General features: G+C 44.6%; 1 protein-coding gene across 1 annotated transcript in view; it reads right to left on the bottom strand.

Annotated features, from left to right (window-relative positions):
* esyt1a (extended synaptotagmin-like protein 1a) overlaps window positions 1-26,568 on the bottom strand; it is a 163,552-nt gene extending 136,984 nt beyond the window's left edge. Inside the window, exon 1 of the mRNA XM_072493933.1 lies at window positions 25,664-26,568. Coding sequence (XP_072350034.1) covers window positions 25,664-25,990 — 327 coding nt within the window. The 5' untranslated portion in view covers window positions 25,991-26,568. The remainder of the gene's footprint in view (window positions 1-25,663) is intronic.
* Between the last annotated feature and the right edge of the window lie 630 nt (window positions 26,569-27,198).

The following is a 27,198-nucleotide window of genomic DNA, read 5'->3' as shown; positions in this document are numbered from 1 at the left end:
CCTCACTCAGGCTGCTAAGGATAATTGCAGCAACCCAACTACTGAGATTAGCAAACACCACAGATCCAGGCCTGGAACCTTTCTGGACTGTTAAGGCTCAACCATTCACTGAATAAACTCAGCCACTGGGGGAGTCTGGTCCCTAAATGCCTGTCATTTATCCAATTGCTCTGTGGAAGAGACCTTCCGCCCATCAAAGGCAATGGTGATAGCATAGTGGTATTGTCACAGAACTAGTAATCCACAAACCGAGGGCAATGCTCTGGGGTTCCAGGCTTGAATACCACCACAATACATGGCAAATCGTCCTGTGGCAGGCATACGCAAGCTGAAAAATTACCTCTGAATCATATTTTGTCCCTCAGTTCGTTTGATTTAGTTTAATTGGTTTTACCCCAAAATAGGGTATTGTCACTGAACTAATAATCCAGAGACCCAGGGTAATGCTCTGGGAACCTGGGTTCATCTGGAATTAAAAGTCTAATAATGACTATGAAACCATCATTATAAAAACCTAACTGGTTCACTAATGTCTGGATCCAGATCCACAGCAATGTGGTTGACTCTTAAAATACCCAAGGTCTAGCAAGTCTCTCAGTTCAAGGGCAATTAGGGATGGGCGCAGCCAGCAACACCCACATCCAATGAATAAAATAAAACTTCTGTTTTATACTTGGGTATTTAAGAGATCATTCTGTTAGCCATGGTTCAATGGGCAGCTTGCTAATTAATCTTGCTAAATCCAAGCTAGCACCCTATTGTAGTCCCGAGGGAGTCCTGCACTCTCAAAGGTATAGTCTCTCGGCGAAGATGTTAAACTGATGCCCTGTCTGCTCATCCAGAGGGATGGACTATTTTAAGTGGAGGCAGTGGCATAGTGGTATTGTCCCTAGGCTAGTAATCCAGAGATGCAGGGCAGATGGTGACATTTGAATCCAATAAAAATATGGAATGCTAATGGTAACGATGAAACATACATAGAAAGTAGAAGCAGGGGTAGACCAGTCGGCCATTCGAGCCTGCTCCGCCATTCATTATGATCATCAAGTTCAATATCCTGATCCTGCCTTTCCCCATAGCCCTTAATCCCTTTCGCCCCAAGAATTTTATCTAATTACTTCTTCAAATCACACAACAAAGTTGTAAAAATCTATTTGCTTCACTAATGTCCAGATCAAGATCCACAGCAATGTGGTTGTTTCTTAAATGCGCTAGGCCTAGCAAGCACATCGACCATTGTCGATCGTCATAAAAACCCATCTGGTTCACTGACATCCCTTATGTTATGGAAGGAAATCTGCACCCTTACCTGGTCTACATGTGACTTGTAAATGGCATTTGAATTAGAGATGGGCAAGAAATGCAGGGCAAGAAACGCAGGCCCTACCAGGGATGACCACATCCCATGAACAAAAGAAAAACTAGCTAATGGAATTGTGAAAGAGGCCATAATTGGAGGAGGACAGACATCTTGGAAGGATGTAGGACTGGACGACGTTAGAGATTGGGTTGGAAGGCACAAGGGGATTTTAAAACCATTCTTAATTAGGAGCTAATGTAGTTCAGCAACCACATGGGTGTTGGGTGAATAGGACTCGGACAGAGGAGCAGAGTTTGGATGACCTCAAGAGACCAAGGAGGATGGAATGTGGGAGATCAGCCAGGAATGTGTTGGAATAGTTGAGTGTAGAAGTAACAACAGTATGGATGAGGTTTTCAGTAGTAGGCGAGTTGAGACAGGGACAGAATCAGGCAATGTTATGGAGGTAGAAGTAGGTGGTCTTAGTTATGGTGCGGTTATGTAGTCGGAAGCTCATCTTGGGGTCAAATATGACACCAAGGCTGTGAACAGTTTGGCTTAGTCTCAGATAGTGTCAGAGGGAGGAATGGCTCATCCAGCACTGGGCATCAAACAAGCAGTCTGACAATTTAGAGACAGCAGCGAGGTCAAAAGGTGGTGACCAAGTGCATCATCAACATATGTGCAAAAACTAACGCTGCGTTTTAGGATTAGTTTTTTTTGTTTGTTTTAATCGTTCATGGGTGCAGACATTGCTGGCTAGGCCAGCATTTGTTGCCCATCAGTAACTGTCCTCGAGAAGGTACTGGTGACCATCTTCTTGAACTGTTGCAGTCCTTGCAATGTAGGTACACCCACAATGCTGTTAGGAGGAAGTTCCAGGATTTTGACCCAATGACAGTGAAGGAACGATGATATTGTTCCAAGTCAGGATGGTGAGCAACTTGGAGGGGGAACACCACTACCTGGAGGTTCCATGTGTCTGCTGCCCTTGTCCTTCTCGGTGGTAGAGGTTCTGCATTTGGAAGGTGCTGCCAAAAGGAGCTGTGGTGAGTTACTGCACTGCATCTTATAGATGGTATACACTGCTGCGACTGTGCGTCGGCGGTAGGGGGGTGAATGTTTAAGGTGGTGAATGGGCTGCTTTGTCCTGGATGGTGTCGAGCTGCCCTCATCCAGACAAGTGGAGTATTCAAACACATTCCAGATTTATGCTTTGCAGATGGTGAAGTGGCTTTGGGAGTCAAGAGAGGAGTTACTCACTGCAGAATTCCCAGCCTCTGACCTGCTGTTGTAGCCATAGTATTTGTATGGCTAGTCCAGTTTAGTTTGTGGTCAATGGTAACCCCCAGGATGTTGGCACTGGGGAATTTAGTGATGGCAATGCCATTGATTGCCAAGGGAAGAGCATTAGATCCTCTCGAGACAGCATTGCCCAGCACTGTGTGACAGAAACGTTACTGGCCACATATCAGCCCACGCCTAAATGCTATCCAGGTCTTGCTACATAAGGGCATGGACTGCTACAGTATCGGAGGAGTCATGAATGGTACTGAACATTGTGCAATCATCAGCGAACATCCCCACTTCTGGCCTTGTGATGGAGAGAAGGTAATTGATGAAGCAGCTGGTTAGCTATAGGACACTACCCTGAGGAACTCCTGAAGTGATGTCATGGGACTGAGATGATTGTCCTCCAACCACCACAACCATCTCCCTTTGTGTCAGGTACAACTCCAACCTTTGGAGAGTCATCTATTTCAGTTTTGCTAGAACTCCTTGATGCCATACTTGGTCAAATGCTGCCTTGTTGTCAAGGAGAGTCACACTTGCCTCCGGGGTTCAGCTTTTCTCCATGTTTGGGCAAAGGCTGTAATGAGGTGAGGAGCTGAGTGGCCCTCGCAGAACCCAAACTGAGCATCAGTAAGTAGCTTATTGTCGAGTAAGTGCCTCTTGAAATCATTGTTGATACTCTTATCACTTTGCTGATGATCAAGAATAGACTGATGGGACAGCAATTGGCAGGGTTGGATTTGTCCTGCTTTTTGTGGATATCTGGGAAATTTTCCACATTGCTGGGTAGATGCCAAGTGTTGTAACTATATTGGAACAGCTTGGCTAGGGACACGGTTCTTTCAGGAGCCCAGGTTCTCAGTACTATTGCTGGAATATTGTCAGGGCCCATAGCCTTTGCAGTATCCAGTGCCTTCAACTGTTTCTTGATATCACCTGGTAATGGAGGAGTGGGGATATGCCAGTCCATGAGGTAAGATTGCAGTGAAATACACAATGCCACACAACACCACGGAGGGCATTCTCAATGCGAAAACAGGACTTTGTCTCCACAAGAACGGAGTGATGGTCACTCTTACCGATACCATCATGGACAGATGCATCTACAACAGGAAGATTGGTGAGGGCAAGGTCAAGTAGATATATCCAACCACATGTTCAAACCAGCGAGGGTGGATGCTAGTCTAGAGGGTGGGAGGAGAAGGGGGTTGCTGTGATGAAGCAGGGCCGATTTGCGAGCTTTGACGAGTTGGTTGAGAAATTATAACTCTCTCAGGCAGATGTATTTAGATATTTACAGGTGCGTGACTTCACAAAGAAGGTCTTTCCAATGTTCCCGATGGCACCCCCTGCCTCGTTGTTGGAAAGGGTTTTGTCACTGGTGGGGATGGAAGGGGGGGGGAGTACCTCGGGGGTTACGAGAGACTTATAGTGGAGGAGGCAGTATCCTTAGAAGGGGTGAAGGCCAAGTGGGAGGAGGAGCTGGGTCAGAGTTGGAGGAGGGGGTATGGTGTGAGATTCTGCGTAGGCTGAATGTAGCGTCATCTTGTGCAAGGCTAGGGCTGATACAGTTGAAAATAGTACATAGGGCCCATTTTACCAAGCCCAGGATGAGCAGGCCATTTTCAGGAGTGGAGGACGAGTGTGAGCATTGTGGGAAGGGCCTGACTAACCATGTACACATGTTCTGTTCGTGTCCTAAGCTCATGGGTTTTTGGGTCTCCTTCTTTGGTACCATGTCGGCAACTCTACAAATGGAACTGAAGCCTTGTCCCTTTGGGGCCATATTTAGGGTATCAGACTTGCCGGAGCTGCAGACTGGGGTGGGGACGGTTGATTTTCTGGCTTTCGCCTTGCTGATTGCTCAAAGGCGGGTGCTGATGGGTTGGAGGTCAGCTTCTCCACCCAGCGCCTCTGCATGGCTTGGGGATCTTATGGAGTTTTTGTATCTCAAAAAAGTAAAGTACACTGTGAGGGGTGCAATTGAAGGGTTCTACCAAAGATGGCCATTTAATTTGTCAGTCAGTTGTTGGGGAGAGAACTTTGTCATTACCGTTTTTTGTTGTTTATAAAATTTGAAAAAGCTGAATGAAAATATATATTTAAATAGATTTATTTTTCTAGTTGGTTCCTAGTTAGGCCTAGTCTAACAGCCAAGTCCTTTAGAACTCGGCCAGCTCGGTCAGTAGTGGTGCTATATCGAGCCACTCTTGGTGATGGACCCAACCAGAGTATATTCTGTGCCCTTGCCATCCTCTGTGTTTCTGCCAATTGGTGTTCAACATGAAGGAGTGCGGATTCGTGAACTGGGGAAGTAGCTGGATCAGTAGGTAGTACTCAGCAGGTTTCCTTGTCCAGGTTTGATTTGATGCCATGAGATTACCTGGGGTCTGGGGTCAATGTTGAGGACTCCCAGGTCAACTCCCTCCTGACTGTATGCCACTGTACCAAAACCTCTGCTGAGTCTGTTCTGCCAGTGGGACAGGATGGGCGATGGTATCTGGGACAATTATCTATACAAGGCATGATTCGGTGAGTATGACTCGTCAAGCAACTGTCTGACATAGTTTATGAGACAGTTTGTTGGCTCAGGCTCCCAGGTGTTAGTAAGGAGGACTTTGCAGGGTTGACAGGGCTGGTTTTGCCATTGTGGTTTGGTATCTCGGTCGATGCCAGGTGGTCTGTCCTGTTTCATTCCTTTTTGAAACAATTGAGTGGCTTGCTGGTCATTTCAGAGCGCATTTAATATTCACATTTCTGTGAGCCTGGAGTCACATGTAGGCCAGACCAATAAGGATGGCAGATTTTCCCCAAAGAAAGAACATTAGTGAACCAGATGGGTATTTCATGACAAATGGTTTCATGGTCACCATTAGGACTAGCTCTGAATTCCATTCATTGTGTCAAAGGGTGCAGACAGGTGCAGAAGGACTAGGAAGGATGGTTTATCTTTACTGCAGCCACAGTGCTTGCATGACAAAAAAAGGAGCCTATTATTAAATCCAGGCTAAAAAGATTACATTCTCAACTCCTGCTATTTGGAACATATCCACTGGCTTACTCAGCTCTGCATGACTGTGCAAACCAAATTCATGTTCTAGCAAGCAATTCCCAATGTCAGGACTTGAGCAAGATGTACTGAGCATTAACATGGAAGTATTCATTCCAAGGAACTTAGCATTCATTCAGGATCATTTGGCAGCACAGTATGGTTTCCCCAAATGCTCAGAACCATCGTGATTAAAAAGCTATTAAAATATTTTATCTTATAATAAAATCTTTTATAATTCTGTTTTCCAAGAAATTCCATCACATTATTTCCCAGTTACAACTCTCCCCCCCCCCCTCCCCACACACACACTCATTCATTACCCACTTGAGAAGACTGATCTCCTGATTCTCATATGGGATGGTGCCCCAGAGTTTTTGATAACCTGTTGGAGGATTGTTAACTTTCTCCCAACCCAGAGTTATTATTTCTTTAAATCCCTATGATTTATTTTCTTGGGTTGACTGCAGGAAAAATCCAGGATGATTGTCAATTCTATTAGTGACCAAAAGAATATTAACAGCTGGGCTTAAATTTGCTGGTCCCTTTACTTCAGTACTTTCAGCTCAGCACAGACGGGTATTCACAGACATGGGGGAATCCAAACCCCGCCGCAGAAGAAACTGAAAAATAACTCAAAATGGAAAGGAGATGATGATTCTTTGTTAATATAAATTGGGGGGAGAAACTGTTCCGAATGGCAGTAGCGTCATCATCAGGATATTCAGATAATTGTAGACGGGCGATGAGGAGAATTTTTTTCCATGCAACAAGTTATAATGATCCTGGAGTACACTGCCATAAAGCACATTCAATAATAACTTTGAAAAGGAAAGGAAGTTTAATACAGACTTGAAAAGTTAAATAAAAGTGCAAGACTGTGGAACTAATTGCATGGGCGCGATTCTCCCAGCCCCGCGCCGGGCCGGAGAATCGGCGCAACCACGACACTGCCCCGACGCCGGCGCGCGATTCTCCGAGGTGCAGAGAATCGGCGCTGGTCGCGGGCCGCTGCTGTACGTGGCGGGGCCGCTGATTCTCTGACCCAGGTGGGCCGATTGGCTGCGCGGAAAAAACAGAGTACCACCAGCGCCGTCTACACCTGGTCACCTACTTTGTTGCGCGTTCGGCCCCTGAAGCCCCACGCCATGTTGCGTCGGGGCCGGAGCATTCAGTAAGGCCACTGCGCATGTGCGGGTTGGCGCCGCCCCCAGTGCGCGGGAGCGGCGTGAATGCCTCCAGCGCCGTGCTGGCCCCCTGTGGGGGACAGAATCGCTAGTGCCCGTGCCTGTTTTGCGACCATTGTTCAAGGCCAGAACAGGCACAATGGGCCTAATGGCCTCTATGAAAAATAGAAAATCACAAACACCTTTTGGTTTGGATGAACAGGGTTCGTTAACATTGCAAGCATGAGTCATCCCAATGTACAGTCTTTAACAGCCAGCTTCCTGGAACCACAGCAGATGCCAAGTTTCATATTTCATTGGCAAACATCTAGAGATACTCACAAGCAGTTCTGTGCAAGCCGACAGTTTTGTTTATATGTGGAGATGCAACACATCAAAGGAATAACTGAACAGTACTTTGGTTCTTCTTTTTCATCTCAATCTTGGAAGCAGTATTTATTTCCTAGGAACCAAACCTCAAATTTGAGACTGTACAGGAACAACCCCCACTGCTTAACATCTGTCTGTTTCAGGTCAGATCAAATTCCTGATTTTTTCTATTGATACTCTTTTCGAAACTCTCCTTCTTCAGGTTTCCATATGATTCCCAGAAGAAGAGATGGGTGAGCAGCACCCAGCCTCTATCACCGAAGTGCAGCTTGGCCAGACCTGGAATGTTGCTCCTGGAGAAATCCCATAACTCTGCTCAGCAACCTTCTGGTAACCTGGGTAAGAACAATATGAGGAATCGTAGACACAAGGACTACACCCCCATAGAGCAACTGGCATGGACACACCCGCACACTTTATGAGCGGGCCTGTGAAATGTTATCATATTCAAAAAGATCTCCAGCGCCAATCATTTTACAGAAAGTTCTACTCATTTTCCCAGGGTTGCACCACATAGCTGTGATGATATCCAACCAGGAGCGTTGATAGATCATCATAGAACTCTGCTTCTGTTCTGTGAACAGGATCAGCTGGACATTGGGCTGCACGCTCCAATATGTCACAGAGAGCTTTTCAAATACCTTTCTTAAGAACACCTGTAAGCAGCAATTATCATGGAAAGGGAAAATGTGCAGTACACTCACAGCCAGTACCATGGTTCCCTGGAACTGGGCATTTCGCAGCAAGTAGGTCAATGATCAGAGTCACAGATTTAAAAGCAGTGCCTAAAGATTTAGAGGAGAAATGAAGAGACTTGTTGGGGTCTAGAACGCTCCACCTGAATGAGTAGTGGAAGTGGATTCCATAAATAATTTTAAATCGAGTGGAAAGATGCTTAAGGATGAGGAAGGAGCCTATTGGGTTCAGGTCATGCTATGGCTGTTGAGTTGTATTTAACAGAGTCCGTTAGTCTTATGTGCAATATTCCTGTACTAATTTGAAAGCCTTTGCTTTGGCTCTTCCTTCTACTAGGCTGATCCAGTGAACACTCCAAGATGGCACAATTACTTGATCAAAGAGATAGGTTTTAAAGATAGTCTTAAAAGTCTTAAAAAGAGTGTAGAGAGGGATTTCCAGAGCTCAGGGCCTAAGTAGCTGAAAGCATGGCACCGAAGGGGAAATGTTGGAAATTGGGAATACACACGAGACTGGAATTGGGAGGGTGGCACGGTGGCACAGTGGTTAGCACTGCTGCCTCACAGTGCCGAGGACCTGGGTTCGATCCCGGGTCACTGTCCCCGAGGACACATTCTCCCAGTGTTGGAGCTGCACAGAGATCCAAGAGAGTTGTACGGTTGGGGTTCTTGCACAGAGCATCAGTATTAAGAACACCAAGATTTAAACCAGCTGACTTCCTAAACCTGCTGTAAGTCAGTGCTCAAGGATCGAGCATCAAGTTTGATATAATCTTGTACACTTACACACTTATTTGACCACATTGCCTTCTTGGCTCAAATGCATGAACTAAACCATACAGCCAAGAAAGAGGTGCTGTAAATATCAGTTAGTTCAGAATCAGATTACTGCTTCCTGTTGGAAAGTATATGTGTACATGGTGTATACCTTGGCCAATCAACATTTCCTGCCTAAGTTCACAAATGAAAAATGGTCATATAGGTCGAGTACCAGAGAATAGTAGCCACCCGTGTAACTATATTCCAGCAAGAGACAGCACTTTCAGAGGACAAGGAGGGGAAAAAATACTTTCCTTCAGCCTTCCACCTCACTCCTGTTGACAGTATTGTTTGGACATTGTTCCAGGAAGTTTGTTCATGCCTCCAGTTTTCCTAAGCCTCTAATTGCTTTCATTAACAGCTCCCTACCTGTTACTGAAGATGTGAATGCCTTTGCTGTCAGTTACTCTGACATTTAAATGGTGAGATGTCCACAATTCCAATGGAATTTAACACCCAATTTTAATCCGGGTTTACCATTGGACGAGCTGCGACTGCACTATTGAGCCAGAGGATCCTATCCGGTGTGTCTGCTTTGTAAAATCTATTGAAGTTTCCCACATTTGCTCAGGGAGTAGTGCCAGATGATGATTAATAACTGGGGGAAGTAATATGAGATTGTTTTAACACTGCTCTCCCTGGTATCCTGAGCTGAAGATATAAAGCTGTTTGGTTCAGATCTCCATTGAAACTGCAAATAGACAGGGAACTGGCGGAACTGGCTAATCTGGATCAGTTGCTCCTCATTAGTTTCAATAATTTGCATTTTTATTTGCATGAGGTTGTGTTTATTTATGCTGTAGAGTTAAAAAGAAGTGTATTGACTCTACACACTGGACAGGGCTCAGCTTGGTTCATGGATTGGTGAGAATTTAGATAAGAATAAAATAAACTCAGTATAACAAGCACGAGCTTCTAACAACCAGATTAGCTGGTTTCTGCAACACAAGGGATTTTTTAGGACAATGCTACTCAGAACTACTGCGAGGTCTTCATGCCCAAAACCCATGTCTTCACAATTAGACAAATGTGCACGGAACTGGTTTTTGATTGAATCATTCAGCAATATTGTATGTGGTCCATCATGCTAGTGACTATTTTAGTTATTGGATGTGATGCCAAATACTATATCAGTGGCAGAGGTAGAAAATTCAGCAGTGACTCCACTACAGTGTCTTGCTGATCTGCACCTCAACTCCATCTACTCATCTTGGGTCCATATTTGTTAATACCCCTCATCTACCAGAAATCAATTATTCTCATTTTTTGACAATCACAATTGATCCTCCCCCCCACCCACAATACCTTTTTCTTTGGGGGGGGGGGGGGGGGGGGGGGGAGGTCAGTATTCTTCTTTTCACTTGTGATAAACTAGACATCACCCCAATTAGCATCAGTCCCCAATTATAAAGTAACACCCCTTCTTCCGGTGCCCAGTAATATAGATATAAGAGTCTGTCCTTCAAACTGGAGTGGTGCTTAGGGAGAGGATTTTAAGCTGATAACATCACAGGCCACTCCTGGTGGATGGAATTATTTTAGTGTATGAATTCAGAAGTGTCACACGAGGAATGGATAATTCAATAAAACATATTGCATTAAGTACCTTTCTCCCACCCTTCCCCACAGTTCACTACTACCAATTTATTGAATGCATTCTCCTTCGGGCTCAATCTGTGGATGTGTAAAGCAGGAGGAATGGTATCAATAGGCCAGCTTAGTTGCCGCTCTCCCAAACGTGCATTGAAATATGCAAAAATGCCATAAAAGGAGATAATTTTTCAGATACAACAATAGGAACGATAGAGTGGAGTTCTGATCCCTCATTTCCCAAAGGCTTTCAGGTTATAGCAACAGTCAATCCCCCAGCATGGATGTGGTTCACCAAGACCAATCCCATAGAACAAACCAGAAGACAGCTTGATGGTATCCTGCATCGTGCCTGGGACAGTGTCCTTTTTACAATGGTGTGCCTAGTTTCTGGTCAGCACCCACATGATGCCATGACCAAGGAATGAAATGTGCTGTTCCACGAGCACACTTGGAAGATGTTGTCTAATTCTTATATATCCCATTTTTCCCTGAGCAACCTGGAAGTGGCCAGCATTGGACCAAGTCTTACACATTAGCCAAGTTCCATGGTCAATCTCTGGAGTCAGAGGATTTCAGCCAGAGCAGTAGTGGTTGTACAACAAGCCTCAATGTCCCTGGGGGTAGGGAGGAAATAATATCCAAGTTTCTATTTTTCTTAAAAACTCAAGTGGCACTCCCTTCCCCAACCCTGGAAAAGGAGTACGCAATGGAATATTATTATTGCGATGCCATATCTCACTTTTTTCCCATTTTCAAATATTGCAAGATAACTGCCAGAAATAGTGGTGTTCCATCTGAGGGATGCAATGAAGAAAGTGTGAACGAGAGAGTTTCTCATTATAAATTTTAGGTGAAGTGGTTTACAAAACAAATGTTCCCTTGTCCATTTACACAGTACACACCCACACTATAGAACAATTTCCAAGCTTGGAGCCTAAAGCAAAACCTCATTGTTGTCCGAGTAACAACTTAATGGAACCGGTTTGTATTTTTTCATGTCCGGACACATATCTATTGCTGTGAGGCTGTCAGAACGGTTGTGAGAACATGGATCTCCTCCTGCAAACAAATTCTTCCATTCTGGCCAAGTAGTGCATGGGCAAAGCAAAAAAAAAAAAAAAGTCTGAATGCACATTCCAAGTTGCATACGAGGAGGACGTCAGTATTGTCAACTGTCATAATACTACAAGCACCCTTAAGTGTTGATTTCTTTTATTTTGCTGTTATTTTGACACTCGGTTTGCGTTCTGCCAAGGTCACTCGGCTCCTGACCTCATTACAGCCTTGGATAAAAGAGCTGACTGCCAGAAGTGAGGTGAGAGTGACTACTCTTGACATCAAAGCAGCATTTGACCGAGTGTGGCATCGAGGAGCCCTAGTTAAACTGGAGTCAATGGGAATCGGGGAAAACTCCACTGTTGGAGTCATACCTGGCAAAGATGATGAGGATTGTGGTGGTTGGAGGTCAATGCTCTCAGCTCCAGGACATCACTGCAGGAGTTCCTCAGGGTAGTGTCCTCGGCCCAATCATCTTCAACTGCTTCATCAATGACCTTCCTTCATCATAAGCTCATAAGTGGGGATGTTTGCTGATGACTGCACAATGTTCAGCACCATTCACGACTCCTCAGATAATGAAGCAGTCCCTGTCCAAATGCAGCAAGGCCTGGACAATATCCAGGCTTGGGCTGACAAGTGGCAAGTTACATTCACGCCACACAAGTGCCAGGCAATGACCATCTCTGACAAGAGAGGATCTAACCACCGCCCCTTGACATTCAATGGCATTACCATCACTAAATCCCCCACCTAACCTGCACGTCTTTGGACTGTGGGGGGGAAACCAGAGCACCCGGAGGAAACCCACGCAGACACAGGGAGAACGTGCAGACTCCTCACAGACAGACAGTCACCAGAGGCTGGAGTTGAATCTGGGTCCATGGAGCTGTGAGGCAGCTGTGCTAACCACTGCGCCTCCGTGCCGTCCCTGGTTTTGTTTCATAATTCAAACATTGACATCAACCTCGTGGCTCTCCTGTGCACTTTGAATATATCTCTACTTTCATAGAGTCATCTAGTTGTACAACACAGAAAGAGTCCCTTCGGCCCATCAGATATGTGCCGGCCATCAAGTGGGTCCCGAAGATTAGCCAATTGGCAAAAGTGGGTCCCGGGAGATAAAGTTTGAAGAACACTGATCTAGAAGGACAAGAGCAGCAGATACCTGGGAACCCCACCACCTGGAGGTTCCCCCCAGAATCACTCACCACCCTGGCTTGGAAATATATCGGCCGTTCCTTCACTGCCACTGGGTCAAAATCCTGGAACTCCCTCCCTAATAGCACAGTGGGTATACCTACACCTCAGGAACCGCAGCGGCTCAAGAAAGCAACTCATCACCATCGTTTGAAGGGCAACAAGGAACGGGCAAATGCTGGCCTAACCAGCGATGCCCACATCCCGTAAATGATTTTTTTAAAAAAACTATTTTCCCCTTGGTTTGTTTGTCTTGCGTGTGAGATTAATTATTAATATATACATATTTATTTAAAGAGGGGGGGGTTAGGAATTAGATAAAAGTAAATCAGCTGTATTAGCAGTATATTGCATTCTAGTTATTAATCAAAATTAATTATGTTTAAATTTACAAACCTGGTGACTTGTGATTATTGGCAGCCAAGGGCCAAAGACTTTGGTGTTTTTCTAAGAATTATTGGTTAATTCAATTGTGTTGCGACTCTGGGTCAAGTGGGGCTGAAATTGACTGCACACTAGCCCAGGGGGTCGTAACAATACCCAACAAGTTTAACATACATATCACGCAGAGGAAACGTCGCAGGTTATCGGTCAGATACCCAATTTTATGCCCATTCACATCAGTAGGGTGATTTCTATACATTTGCTTTATTTCACCAGGTTCTCTCCTCCTTTCCCCAAAGGTGCTGCTGCTTGGTGGAAGGCTATTCCCCCAGTCCCTCATCCATTCTTCTGGCATGAGCCCAGGCAGTGACTGAACATCACAGCCGAGTCCAATATTAGTCTCACCTGACATCCATAAAAGTACACTTTCCAAAAGGCATAACTGGGTAGCAATCAAGAATGGAAAACCTATGGCAGCACCTTGGCGCAGTGGTTAGCACTGCTGCCTCACGGCACCGAGGTCCCAGGTTTGATCCCGGCCCCGGGTTAGTGTCCATGTGGAGTTTGCACATTCTCCCCGTGTCTGCATGGATCTCATCCGACAACCCAAAGATATGCAGGTTAGGTGGATTGGCCACGCTAAATTGCCTCTTAATTGGGAAAAAAAAAAAGAATTGGGCACTTTAAATTTATTTTTAAAAATGGAAACCCCATTAAGCTTCCATGCTCATGCATACAAGTGCTGAGGCTAATTGTAATGTTCTCTCCAATGCCCCAGCTGGGATCAGCAAATGTAGTACATGGGCGGCACGGTAACACAGTGGTTAGCACTGTTGCTTCACAGCACCAGGATCCCAGGTTCAATTCCCGCTTTCTGTGCAGAGTCACAAAGAAAGAAACAAACTTGTTATTGGTGGTTTGGTGCATGAATGCTCCATGGGCTGTGGCCCATAGAGACAAGGAAGGTCCAGGGTCCAATCCCAAGTCTTTATAATAATAATATTTCTTATTGTCACAAGTATGCTTACATTAACACTGCCATGAAGCTACTGTGAAAATCCCCTAGTCGCCACATTCCGGTGCCTGTTCGGGTACACAGAGGGAGAATTCAGAATGTCCAATTCACCTAACAGCACGTCTTTCAGGACTTGCGGGAGGAAACCGGAGCACCCGGAGGAAACCCACGCAGTCACAGGGAGAACGTGCAGACTCTGCACAGACAGTGACCCAAGCCGGGAATTGAACCCAGGACCCTGGAGCAGTGAAGCAACAGTGCGAACCACTGTTCTCCATGCTGCCCGTAGAGGTCATCAACATGGATTTCAGTAAGGCATTTAACATGGATTTCAGTAAGGCATTTAACAAGGTCCCATGTGGCAGACAGGTCAGGAGAGCAACAGCTCATGGGATACAGGGGAATGAGGAGAGTTGGATCCAAAATTGGCTCAGCGACAGGAAACAAAGGGTCAGTGGATATTTTTGCAAATGAAGTAGTTTCCAGTGGTGTTCCATAGTGTTGAAGTCCTTGCTATTTTGTTGTACAAATTAATGATTTGGGCTTAAAAGATGAGTGACATGATTGGGAAATTTGCAGATGACACAAAAATTGGTTGTGTAGTTGATAGAGAGAAGAATAACTGTTCTTTCTAGAATATGAATGGGTTTGGTTTAGTGGGCAGAGGGGATGGTAAATGGAATCCAATACGGAAACATGTGAAGCAATGTACTTGGGGAGAAAACAAAGCAAGGAAATACTCAATAAACTTGGAAGGGCAAGGATGTGAGAGACCTTGGAGTGCATGCTCCCAAGTTCTTGAAGATGGCAGGACAGGTGGATAAGGTGGTAAAGAAAGCATGTGCAATGATCTCCTTTACTGGATGAGATATAGAATATGCAAACAGGGATGTAATGATGGAACTGTATAAAGCGCTGGTTGGGTCACAGCTGGAGTTGCGTGTACAGTTCTGGTCACCACATTACAGGAATGACATAATTGTTCTGGAGAGTGCTGAGGAGATTTACAAGAATGTTGCAGGACTGGAGAATTGCAGCTATGAGGGAAAATTGGATAGGCTAGGGTTGTTTTCCTTAGAATGGAGGAGGCCAAGGATGGTCTAATTGAGATGTACAAAATTGAGAGGGGCCTAGATACAGTAGACAGGGATACCCAGTTTCCCCTAGCGGAGAGGCCAATTAAAAGTACCTGGATGTGCTGTAACCTGCAATGCTACAGACAGGGTGCTGGAAGGTGGGATTAAAATTGGCAGCTTGTTTTTATTTTTTGAGTGGCACAGACACGGTGTGAATGGCATCTTTCTGTGCTGTAATTTTTCGATGGTATGACACAAGAAAAAGGATTGGGGCAGGGAGCTGGTGGAACGATTGTTGATGTTACCACCACAATGAATAGCAGCAGTAAATAAAGCAAACAGGATCTTGGATTAGAGAGCAGTGAATTAGCAGACAAATTACAGGTGTGATACTGAACCTGTACAGGGTCATATCCATCTGGAGTAAGGTTGACGGAATGACATTATAACACTGGGAAAGGGGTAGCTCCTGCATGATATTGCTATCTGCCACCTGAGCTTTAAGGATAGGTACCAGGAAGGACACAATGTAATAAAGACTCATGGGAAACTTATCGAGAGATTCAGGTTCCATAAAGTGTATCCATTACATAAACTCCAGGAAACTCTGATGAAGGGATGTGGAATGGAGCTTAAGGAGGAAGGCGACTCGAAAATCAGATAGAGCTATTCCCATAAAAGGTTGGTGAATGATTGGAATTGTCAGGCCGGGGAGACGGCTGAAGTTGAAAACATCAGTAATTCCAAGAGGGAATTGTACAGGTCTTGGGCAAGAAAATCTATTGTAGGATATAGGGAGTGACTTGTGTATTCTGTGTTTGAATTCTGGGACCATCCAAATGGACTGAAATAGTCTTCTCCAGTCTTGTATATTCCTGTGTTCTGACATTAAACTGCATTGGGAGCAGGAATGGGTTACCTTGCAGATTCCCCTCCTGACACAATCCAGAGGCAGAGTGTAACTATAGTGCCACTACTGACATCACCTAATGTGGCACAAGAGAGTGAAGCTGGAACTTTCATGGTCTACACGAGTCATTTACTCAGTGTAACACTGGGGAAAAATACACCTCCTGACTTAACCAGCAGTTAGGAAGCTTAATATTTACTCCCAAATAAACTGTGCTTTTCATCATCACACTTTGCAGGAAGACTTTCAAAGAAGCTGATCTGAACAGCACTGAACTCATAGGTTATGGGGTATTTCCTGCAAATTCACTCATATCTCACGTTAACATTTCCCTCACACTGCTACACAAACTCTTTTTTTGCTCCCAGACGAACAGAACTCCGTACATATAAATCACCAGTTTCTATAGTCAGGAGTTCCCACAACAACTGCCAGATCAAATTCCAACGGAGAGACATTTCTGACTAGAATACATACGGTGGCAAGCTCAGTGCATTCTCTGGCTAGTGGTGTGACGGATCACAAGAATCTTATTTGGCTGAATAATGGCGTAAAGGCAAATTCCAATGACTACATTTGTTAATTTTAGTGAGGGGAGCTGTATATGCAAATTGTCTACCTTTCCTCCAAGTGTAAGATTTCAACATGCAAACTGGTCACCTAAAGCCTTTAAGAAAGTTTACTCTTCTACTAATGAAGTGGGGTTTTTAAATTCCTAAAATTATTAACGTTTTCAACGAATTAATGTCCCCCATCCCATGCCTTTGGCAGGAGGAGCTCCTTGGCGACTCTAATTGTTTTATCAGCAGTATTGCCTTGACTTGGAACAAAATGTACTTTCTTTCATAATGGAACGAAAGCACTCAAAGACATCTGTGTCTATGAAAAATAAGTAAGTGTTCGCAATTATTTACAAAATTTTGTTGGGCCAGTGCCAGCCTATAAGAGCCAAGGACATAACCTCATGTGGAAGAAGTAGTTTAGAACAAAGCGCCATATCTCTCTGGATTTCCTCTATCTCAAGCCTCAAAATGATGGTTGCCATACCTCCAGACAGGAGCACCAATACCAGCAGCCTGACATTGGATGAGTTAAAAGAAACCAATTCAAATTAAAAACCGGACAAATAGCAAAGAAAATTGCACTGCTGCCTCACTGTGCCGAGGACCCGGGTTCAGTCCCGGCCCCAGGTCACTGTCCGTGGGGAGTTTGCACATCGTGCCTGCGTGGGTCTCACCCCCACAACCCAAAGACGTGCAAGGTAGGTGGATTGGCCACACTATATTGCCCCTTAAGAAAAAAAGAATTGGGTGCTCTACTTGGTTTAAAAAAAAAAAAAAAGAATTTGATACAAAATTCAGGGCCAGTTTCCACGTCCCTCTTCCCCTGCGCCCGGGCAGCTGCAGCACTCCCAAAATTGTTTGTTTTAAAAAAAATTAAATTAAAGTACCCAATTACTTTTTTTTCCAATTAAGGGGCAACTTAGTGTGGCCAACCCACCTACCCTGCACACCTTTGGGTTGAGGGGGCAAAACCCACGCAAACACGGGGAGAATGTGCAAACTCCACACAGACAGTGACTCAGAGCTGGGATTTGAACCCGTTCCTCAGCGCCGCAGTCCCAGTGCTAACCACTGGGCCACGTGCCGCCCTGCACACCCAAAGTTGTTTGTAATTCCAGGTTCAGGTTATTTAGAAACATTCTAGCCTATCCTGGCACAGTCTAGCACTGGGGAAGCATGCTGGCATTCAGGCCTTCTGACCACTGATCAGAAACTGCAGGCAGGAGAGCCCTCCATCGAATCTGTATTCCTGGAATGATTTTGTTTGGGTCTTCTCTTCTTCATCACCTGACTGGAAGGGATTGGAGATACAAGTCCAAGGCCCACGAGTGCCTATTCTGGTCTTGGCTGAGGTGATTTCTTACTGCCCACTTCTAATTGCCCTTGAGAAGTTGGTGGTGAGCTGCCTTCTACCGCAGTCCACATGGTGTAGGTACACTCACAGTGCTGCGAGGGAAGGAGTTCTGCAGCTTATTAGCAGAGCCTGAACAACTATGTCATACTACTGCATCCTAATATTTCAGAAACACAGGGCAGCATGGTGGCACAGTGGGTAGCACTGCAGTCTCACGGCGGCGATGTCCCAGGTTCGTTCCCGGCTCTGGATCACTGTCCGTGTGAAGCTTGCACATTCTCCCCATGTCTGCGTGGGTTTCGCCCCCACAACACAAAGATGAGCAGGATAGATGGATTAACCACGCTAAATTGCCCCTTAATTGGAAAAAAATGAATTGTGTACTCTATTTATTTTTTAAAAGTTGGAAATGGCTGTCTGCTTGCTAGCAATTGTTCATCTGCATTCGCAATCAACCACTCTATATAGAACATCACAAGGTGTGACTTTCTAAAGTGTTCACATTCTGCTCTAAACAATCTATTTGTGTCAATAACTAAAACTGGTCGTGGAAAGAAAATGTTGCCTTGTAAGCCAAAAACTCCACAGTACTGTTGCAGTGGTTACCCAAGTTCACCGGATTCCCCATGACAGCAATGATTCTTAATCTCAGTAAAAACAGCCTGAGCCAGTTTTTGATCCAGGCTTATAAATTGTTCCATTCATTCAAATGTTAAATGTGTTTGATGACTGTTCAATTGACTGTGATGGATGTTGATACTGTTCCTAAGAAACCTCAAAATAGAGTGACACTGTAACAATATTAGAATGCTGACATCTGCTACAATATATCTTGAAAGACAGAAAATCACCAATGTTCCATGCCAGGTCCTGCAACTGCTCTTTTCATGTAATTCCATCATCTTGAAGACAGCTAGGTGGGGCGGCAGGGTGGTGCAGTGGGTGGCATGCTGCCTACAGTCCTGAGGACCCAGGTTCGATCCCAGCCCCGGGTCACTGTCCGTGTGGAATTTGCATATTCTCCCTCGGTCTGCGTGGGTCTCACTCCCACAACCCAAAGAGATGTGCAGAGTAGATGAATTGGCCACGCTAAATTGCCCATTATTATTAGAAAAAAAAAATTGGTTACTCTTTATTTTTAAAAACAGTAGGGTGCTCTATCGGACGGTTGGTGCAGACTTGATTGGCCAAATGGCCTCCTTCTGCACTGTCGTGATTCTATGATTTGGCATGTTCCTATTTCCATCAATGGTTTCATGTAACACGTTTCAAACACTCAATCCTGCTGCCTTCAAATGCAACATATGTCTCCATATACAGTTTGTTATAATATGCTTGCTACAATACTGCTCCAAAAGCAGGTGAACTGATCGGTTTTCAGCTGTTGGCCTTCAACTTAATGCTAAGATTCCTTTTATAACATCAGAAGCAGGGTGAAAAACCATTCCCATTTTGTCAAGACTGATGGTAAAGCCCAGGGGCAGAAGGTACATTTCGAACTATTAATAAGAGTTTTTCCACAAGGAATAGGAAGTCATGCTCTGACTAAGTCAGCAAGAAGTGGCCATCAGCAGGCACGTTCTCATCACAGGTCTTTACTCTTGTCCGCAGATTCAGTTTGAAAGAATTGGTACTTGTTCTGAATCAATGCAGATGCCAGAATTATCAAGATGCATTCCACAAAATGGCAATTTAAAACTTCTAAAATCACCTTGTTTTACTCCGGTGCTAACTTGGAAAGAAAGCAATTTCAGACCATGCTGACAAACATTGCACACCATCTGAACTTAGCCAAGGTATCCCACAATGCTTGCATATTCAGTGTTAAACATTTATTTTGAGGTCAACAAACTTGATTCTACTCAATAGCATTCCACTTTCATTTGAGCAAGTGCAACAATGTCAGTGGTGTATGGTTAAAGTGGAAACCAAACTGACTCTTGGACAAAACATATTAAGGTGGTCATGATGTAATGATCCCATTCACGATCACTCTGACAAGCATCTTTCAAAAGATTAAAAGAAAGTTAGCCACCAAAATTGGAATTTGACAAAAAGCAGGACATCCTTCAAATATTCTAGTACACTTCTGAAGTCCATTTCTTGTGAATGTCTTCTTTATCCGTGAGATGGTGAATGTCTTCTTTATCTGTGAGATGATAACTTTAACTGCACATCACATGTAGGATGCCATCGTTTCCCAGACCCCTTGCCAATCTATATAACTTGCACAGCCTGAATTAATTAATTTTGGATGAGGCTTACAGTCATTCATGAACCAGTTGCTACTGAATTTCATTGATCACTTGCTCTTTGACTTCTGAAAGACAAGTAAGGCTATGGCTGATGCTTACTCACCATTACACAAAGTCAGCTGTCACAGAAGAATTATCTGCCATCTACTGATCTCACCAGATCTTTGGGATTCGAACCAGTGGCTTCGTAGTCACTGATCCTCTGTTTGAACACAATGGGCAGCACGGTAGCATTGTGGATAGCACAATTGGTTCACAGCTCCAGGGTCCCAGGTTCGATTCCGGCTTGGGTCACTGTCTGTGCGGAGTCTGTACATCCTCCCAGTGTGCGCGTGGGTTTCCTCCGGGTGCTCCGGTTTCCTCCCACAGTCCAAAGATGTGCAGGTTAGGTGGATTGGCCATGATAAATTGCCCTTAGTGTCCAAAATTGCCCTTAGTGTTGGGTGGGGTTACTGGGTTGTGGGGATAGGGTGGAGGTGTTGACCTTGGATAGGGTGCTCTTTCCAAGAGCCGGTGCAGACTCGATGGGCCGAATGGCCTCCTTCTGCACTGTAAATTCTATGATAATCTATGACAATGGCTATTCAAAGTTTCACTGCTGCTGCAATGATTTAGATCAGGGTTTTTCAAACTCAAGGTCACGACCCACGGGCGGGCGTCGGGAGGGTTGCCGAGCGATCGATCGTTGTATTCCGGATTGTGGGAGAAGCGCCAATGGCTGCGGCCGGCTTTTCAGAATACCGGCCCCGATTGGATTTTAGTTGAGAATAGTCTAAGCGCAAATGCTGGAATCTTCCCGCCAGAAGTGGCTGCAGAGAGCAGGTCACAAGCCCGGCATATACACTGACGTCACGCGCCCTGTACATCCGGGCTTTGAGCACAAAATCACGGAGGAGAGATTCATCCATTTTGTAGCTGCCAGCAAGCAAACAACAGGACTGTGTAACGAACTGAAGATGGGTCATTTTGTAATAAGGAATAGAGGGCGAAGGGCAGCACGGTGGCACAGTGGCTAGCAACCACTTTCCTACGCTAAATTGCCCCTTAATTGGAAAAAGAAAGAATTGGATACTCTAAATTTATAAAAAGAATGTTTACACACAGCATTAACAGCAAAGCAAATCTCGGCACACTATACTAAGCTGAAATTAAACTGCTTCATTTACAGAGGGCACATACTATAGACGTCTGCATTAATCTACCCCTGCAAGATCTTTCAATGCACCAGTAAATTACGCAGTCCGTGACTATGGATTTTTAGTATTCATCAACATATGTACATATATCACGGTTTCAATGATAGCCTTGCCATAATTGGGTACATCACTATCTGTTAATGTCACGTAAATAATGAAACACTGCTTCAGACTGCAGCAATCAGGTGAAAATTAATTTAAAAGCTGCTCCCGGAGCTGGTTTTCAATTATGCATATATTGCTCCTGCATAGAGTAAAACAAATCTTTACCTCCTGGCAGTTTACCCCACCCAGTTTCTCCCAAACCAGCTGAACATTATATTAATGCATCAAATCACCGTCTATAGTCTTGGTGGTGGACAGGAGAGGTACTGAAGGGTGAGGAGCAGAAGAGATCTGGTGGATGCAGTGCTGCACAGAAATACATTCAAAATGAACATTGATCCAATCTTGCCCAATATGCTGCGAGAGATCTGATTGTGTAGGATATGTAAATCAAAATTACACTGGAGTAGTTTTGACCTCCATTTATAAAAAAAGGTCTTAAAAGGGAATTCTTAATCTTCAAATAACTTTTAATTGAAACTTTTCAACATTGGAGCTTTTCTCCAATATTATGCTTCTCGTACTAATTTGGAAAGAGTATAATTTCCACTTTCCTGTAGCAATCATTTACTATGCTAGCCTGTGTCACTGAATGGTAATGCTTGTTGCTGATGATGAGATACATGAGAAAATCAGAAAGCTCAACGAACAATAAACAGAGCAGGTATCAGATTTCTTAAACAGGTGAAGCAGTTTGAAAATGTAGGTGAAAGAGCCGGTTAATTATTTTGGAAATACAGTAATCATGTCCACAAGGAGCTCAGAAGGTGGGGGAGGGGTGGACATACATACACAATGCTGGCCTAGATTGTAGGGCCACTTTTGTTTTACTGTAGGCCACTTTCGTTTTACTCTAGACACCAAGTAAAAAGATCACAAAATATACCTGTTGAAAACATTGTAGAAATGCATGTTGAAGAAAAAGATTTTGGGAATGTGTGTTGGGGAAGAATGTGAGTAAGCGTATTAATTAGAACCAGGATATTAAGGATCTTGGAAGGAAAAAAAGGCAGGATAAAAATCAAAGTTAGTTCGTAAAATAAAGTCGGAATGCTATAAAAAAGGAATGCAAGTAGGTTTTTTTAATGTCGATGTTCAACCAGCAAGGAGAGGGATGTCCTCTGCTTAAAATGGGGGAGCAACAATTATGCCAATGCACTTGATACCTCTGATCCATAAAGGGAAAAACATCTTGAAGACTGGCTAGATGGCAGCAATGAAATAAAGTGAACTAGTCTGGGGGATAAAGTATTGCCATGGTGGTGGAACTCAGGTTGATTCCCCATTTTACTAGATTCCTGATCTGCAATCTGTTGCCAGGAAGAGTATTCCAGGAGTAGCTGTGGTTATCCCCAACCCATTCTTTGGCACCTTCTAGCAGCTGGTTCACAACAGCATAAGCAAATGTTTGAGAAGTAAAAAAAAAGAATTACTGATGACAAAGCCATAAATACTTTATATTTCCATTTGCTCTGAATTAACGAGATCTGTTACAGGGGAGAGTGTATGCTATCAAATATAATGGGGTGAAATTCTTCTTGATGAAAAATGGGGGAAACTTTTTTTCTAAATCAAAATTACTTCTGCTATATAATCGTAAAAATATAGGCATTATTGTTGAAAGAGAAATTTCACACCCAGTGATTTATATAGCAGAGACTGCTATACTTTGGGTACAAATCAATTGCACAGAACTGTCCTTAATGAATGAAAATCGCTTATTGTCACGAGTAGACTTCAATGAAGTTACTGTGAAAAGCCCCTAGTCGCCACATTCCGGCACCTGTTCGGGGAGGCTGGTACGGGAATTGAACCGTGCTGCTGGCCTAAGAACATAGAACATAGAAAATACAGCACAGAACAGGCCCTTCGGCCCACGATGTTGTGCCGAACCTTTGTCCTAGATTAATCATAGATTATCATTGAATTTACAGTGCAGAAGGAGGCCATTCGGCCCTTTGAGTCTGCACCGGCTCTTGGAAAGAGCACTCTACCCAAACTCAACACCTTCACCCAACACCAAGGGCAATTTGGACATTAAGGGCAATTTATCATTGGCCAATTCACCTAACCCGCACATCTTTGGATTGTGGGAGGAAACCGGCGCACCCGGAGGAAACCCACGCAGACACGGGGAGGATGTGCAGACTCCGCACAGACAGTGACCCAAGCCGGAATCGAACCTGGGACCCTGGAGCTGTGAAGCAATTGTGCTATCCACAATGCTACCGTGCTGCCCTTGAGAACAAATAAATCTACACTATATCATTTAACCGTAATCCATGTACCTATCCAATAGCTGCTTGAAGGTCCCTAATGTTTCAGACTCAACTACTTCCACAGGCAGTGCATTCCATGCCCCCACTACTCTCTGGGTAAAGAACCTACCTCTGATATCCCTCCTATATCTTCCACCTTTCACCTTAAATTTATGTCCCCTTGTAATGGTTTGTTCCACCCGGGGAAAAAGTCTCTGACTGTCTACTCTATCTATTCCCCTGATCATCTTATAAACCTCTATCAAGTCGCCCCTCATCCTTCTTGGCCTGCCTTGGTCTGCTTTAAAAGCCAGTGATTTAGCCCAGTGAGCTAAACCAGCCCCTTACTGTCCTTACAGTAGTAATTCATTAAATTAGCATTACTCAGAAAGGCCACAAGGTAATTAAATGAAAATGTCTCACTAATGTATCAAGAGGTGCTCTTCCGGGGTTCAGATAGAGGGACATGGTTAAGGAAAGGTACAGGAAGCTTCACTCTACAGCATCTGACCTGACAGAGCTCGATGCGGAAACTGGATGCTGTAATAACATGTCTCAGCTTGGTGAGCATTATATTCACAACATCCTTCACGTGAAATATACAAAAAAATATACCAAAAAAAACACTTTAAAAATCAGACAACGACTCCAATTTGAAGTACGTTAACATCACTCACTGTTTCGATCATGGAGTGTCGCAGTGAGAGAACATTGATCAGCATTTATTTAATCCTAGACACTAAAAGCTGGTATTTGTTCCCTAACAATTTACCAGCAGATTATCCATACCCAAATATTAGTGTTTCAGAATGCCATTAAATTGTTCACTTATAGTCATTAAGAGCAACTGACTTTATCTTTCATGGCATGAGGGGCGGCACAGTGGCGCAGTAGTTAGCTGGAGCTGTGAAGCAATTCTACTTCTACAGTTCTACTTCAATGGATGCAATCTCGGAGATCAAGATTTTCATGCTCCACTGAACTGCAAGCTTGTAACTACATTAACAATGTCTTTTCTTCAGAGCTCTTCACTGCAAATGTAAGGAAAGGTACAATCTACACTCAGTGCCTAGTGCACAGCAACCTTTTAATAAGAATATTTTAACCAGATGACATCAAAAAGGACAAAACAACATAAAATCTTCGACAATTAAGCACGGTAGCATAGTGGTTAGCACAATTGCTTCACAGCTCCAGGGTCCCAGGTTCGATTCCGGCTTGGGTCACTGTCTGTGCGGAGTCTGCACATCCTCCCCGTGTGTGCGTGGGTTTCCTCCGGGTGCTCCGGTTTCCTCCCACAGCCCAAAGATGTGCAGGTTAGGTGGATTGGCCATGCTAAATTACCCTTAGTGTCCAAAATTGCCCTTCGTGTTGGGTGGGGTTACTGGGTTATGGGGATAGGGTGGAGGTGTGGGCTTGGGTAGGGGGCTCTTTCCAAGAGCCGGTGCAGACACGATGGGCCGAATGGCCTCCTTCTGCACTGTAAATTCTATATAATCTATTAATAATACATAGCATCAAGAAAGGCATGCAATGTGAAAAAAGTATATGACTTCATGCTATTGGAATTCCTATCCCAGCACTTGGCAGTCTCGATGCGCAGAAATATGCCAAATCATCCGTCAAAACCAGGGATAGGTCTTATTTGGGGGGGGGGGGGGGACAAATTAAACATGGATAAAAAGCAAACAATTTGCATGAACACCACAATATAATCTTATTCATGATGCATTTCTGTATAACGTGCACGTATGTTATATTCGTGATATTTCTAAATTGCCTTTTATTGCTGCGGATTTTTTTGGTAGGAATGACACGAACGCACAACTGGAAAAAAAACCAGACAGCACTAGCACATCTCTCACTCTGCAATTATACTTCCCATTGGCGTTATGATTCCCCAAAGGTACGGACAGAAACTTTGGAAGTAAAAGATGTTTGTACTTTCTGCACAGTGAGACTTCCTGTTGGCTGACTGTCCCTTACCCAGGCTGGAAGGCTCTTGTTTACTCTCTTTCTCGTGATGGTCTCTTCGTTTTCGAGGAGGTAGCAGGCGTTCCTCAGTTTGTTCTGTTTGTGCTCCCTCCGCATTTTCCAGCCCATCCACAACATCAGTCCGAAAACCAGAAAGCTCACACTCAGCCCGAAGTAACCGGTCAGATAAATCACCATGAGCCACAGAAGCGTCTTGCCGAACCGGGTTAACATAGCCATGATGTCGGTGACGGCCAGACTCGGAACCCCGGCTTCCTCAGGGGTCCCGCCAACTGAGGCGGGCGCCCCTTCCTCGCGAGCGCTGGGCTTTCGATCCATGAGGTAATTTTTCTTCTCAAAAATTGGACCCAAAAGGTATTTTTGAAATAAAAGACGACAACAAGACCAACACAGAAAATAAAATGGGGAAAAAAAATAAGTGGACCAGTTTTAGTGAACAACAGGGTAAGACATCTGGGCGCGAGCGGCTGGGGTTCCTCCCTGGCTGCGACAAACCCGGTTCCGGAAAATAGCCAAGCCTTCAGTCGGAACGCAATTTATTAAATGTCAGATTGGCACTTGGGCGAAAATGAATCGCTGCTGAATATTACCCTATCGCCTATCAACTGCAAGAAGTGAAAGCGAGCTCCCCTCCCTCTCTTATAGCCGGTTGCTAGAGGGCGTTGCTGCATCCTGAAGAAAACCTCCTCACTCACTGCTTTTTTTCTCCGGGATTTTGTAAGTCGCTTCAAATCTCAACTTTCATTTGTCACCATGATTTTCCTCCCCACCCTCTCAAAAGACGCCGAGAAAATATATTTCATCCATACAATATCCACGTAGTTTGTTAGGAACGATGACTTTTATCTATTGTGCTTTTTTCATTTCGTGTCTGAAAGTTTGGTCCCAAACTGTACACTTCACACAGCTGCAAAAGCAAACCTGCCGTCACATCCGCTCATTCTCTAGCATTTTTTTAAATTTAAGCATACCAGCTTGTTCTTATTAAACTTGTTTGTTAAAGCGGCCAACGGTTTTTCAGACACAGCCCACACTACAACAAATAAACAGCCTCTTACAGGGCACACCACACATTTCAAAAGACGACCTTTTGCAACCAATACAAAAATATGTATAATTCTCTTTTAGTTACAAAACTACATGTGTTTTCCACACGCACTTGTGGTGCTTTTATCATGTGTTCACTATGAGATATTACTGATTTGTTTTTGCACTCCGAGAGGGAATGTGCTGTCGGGGTGACGGGGTGGGATGGCGGAGGACAGGGTGCCAGAGGTAGACGGGCTGAGAGAGACAAGGTAAAGGACTGGTATGGCAGGTACATGATGTGAACAGGTGGGGACAGGGGATAGAATGGCAGCAAGATGGGGTGGGGAGAGGAGAAGGGCGGGGTTGGGGGGGGGGGTTGGGGAGGAGAAGGTTGGGGGGGGAGAAGGGTGGGGTGGGGGGGGAGAAGGGTGGGGTGGGGGGGGAGAAGGGTGGGGTGGGGGGGGAGAAGGGTGGGGTGGGGGGGGAGAAGGGTGGGG

The sequence above is a fragment of the Scyliorhinus torazame genome, chromosome X (genome assembly GCF_047496885.1).
Source record: "Scyliorhinus torazame isolate Kashiwa2021f chromosome X, sScyTor2.1, whole genome shotgun sequence".
Taxonomy (NCBI): domain Eukaryota; kingdom Metazoa; phylum Chordata; class Chondrichthyes; order Carcharhiniformes; family Scyliorhinidae; genus Scyliorhinus; species Scyliorhinus torazame.
This window is presented reverse-complemented; position numbering and strand designations above follow the sequence as displayed.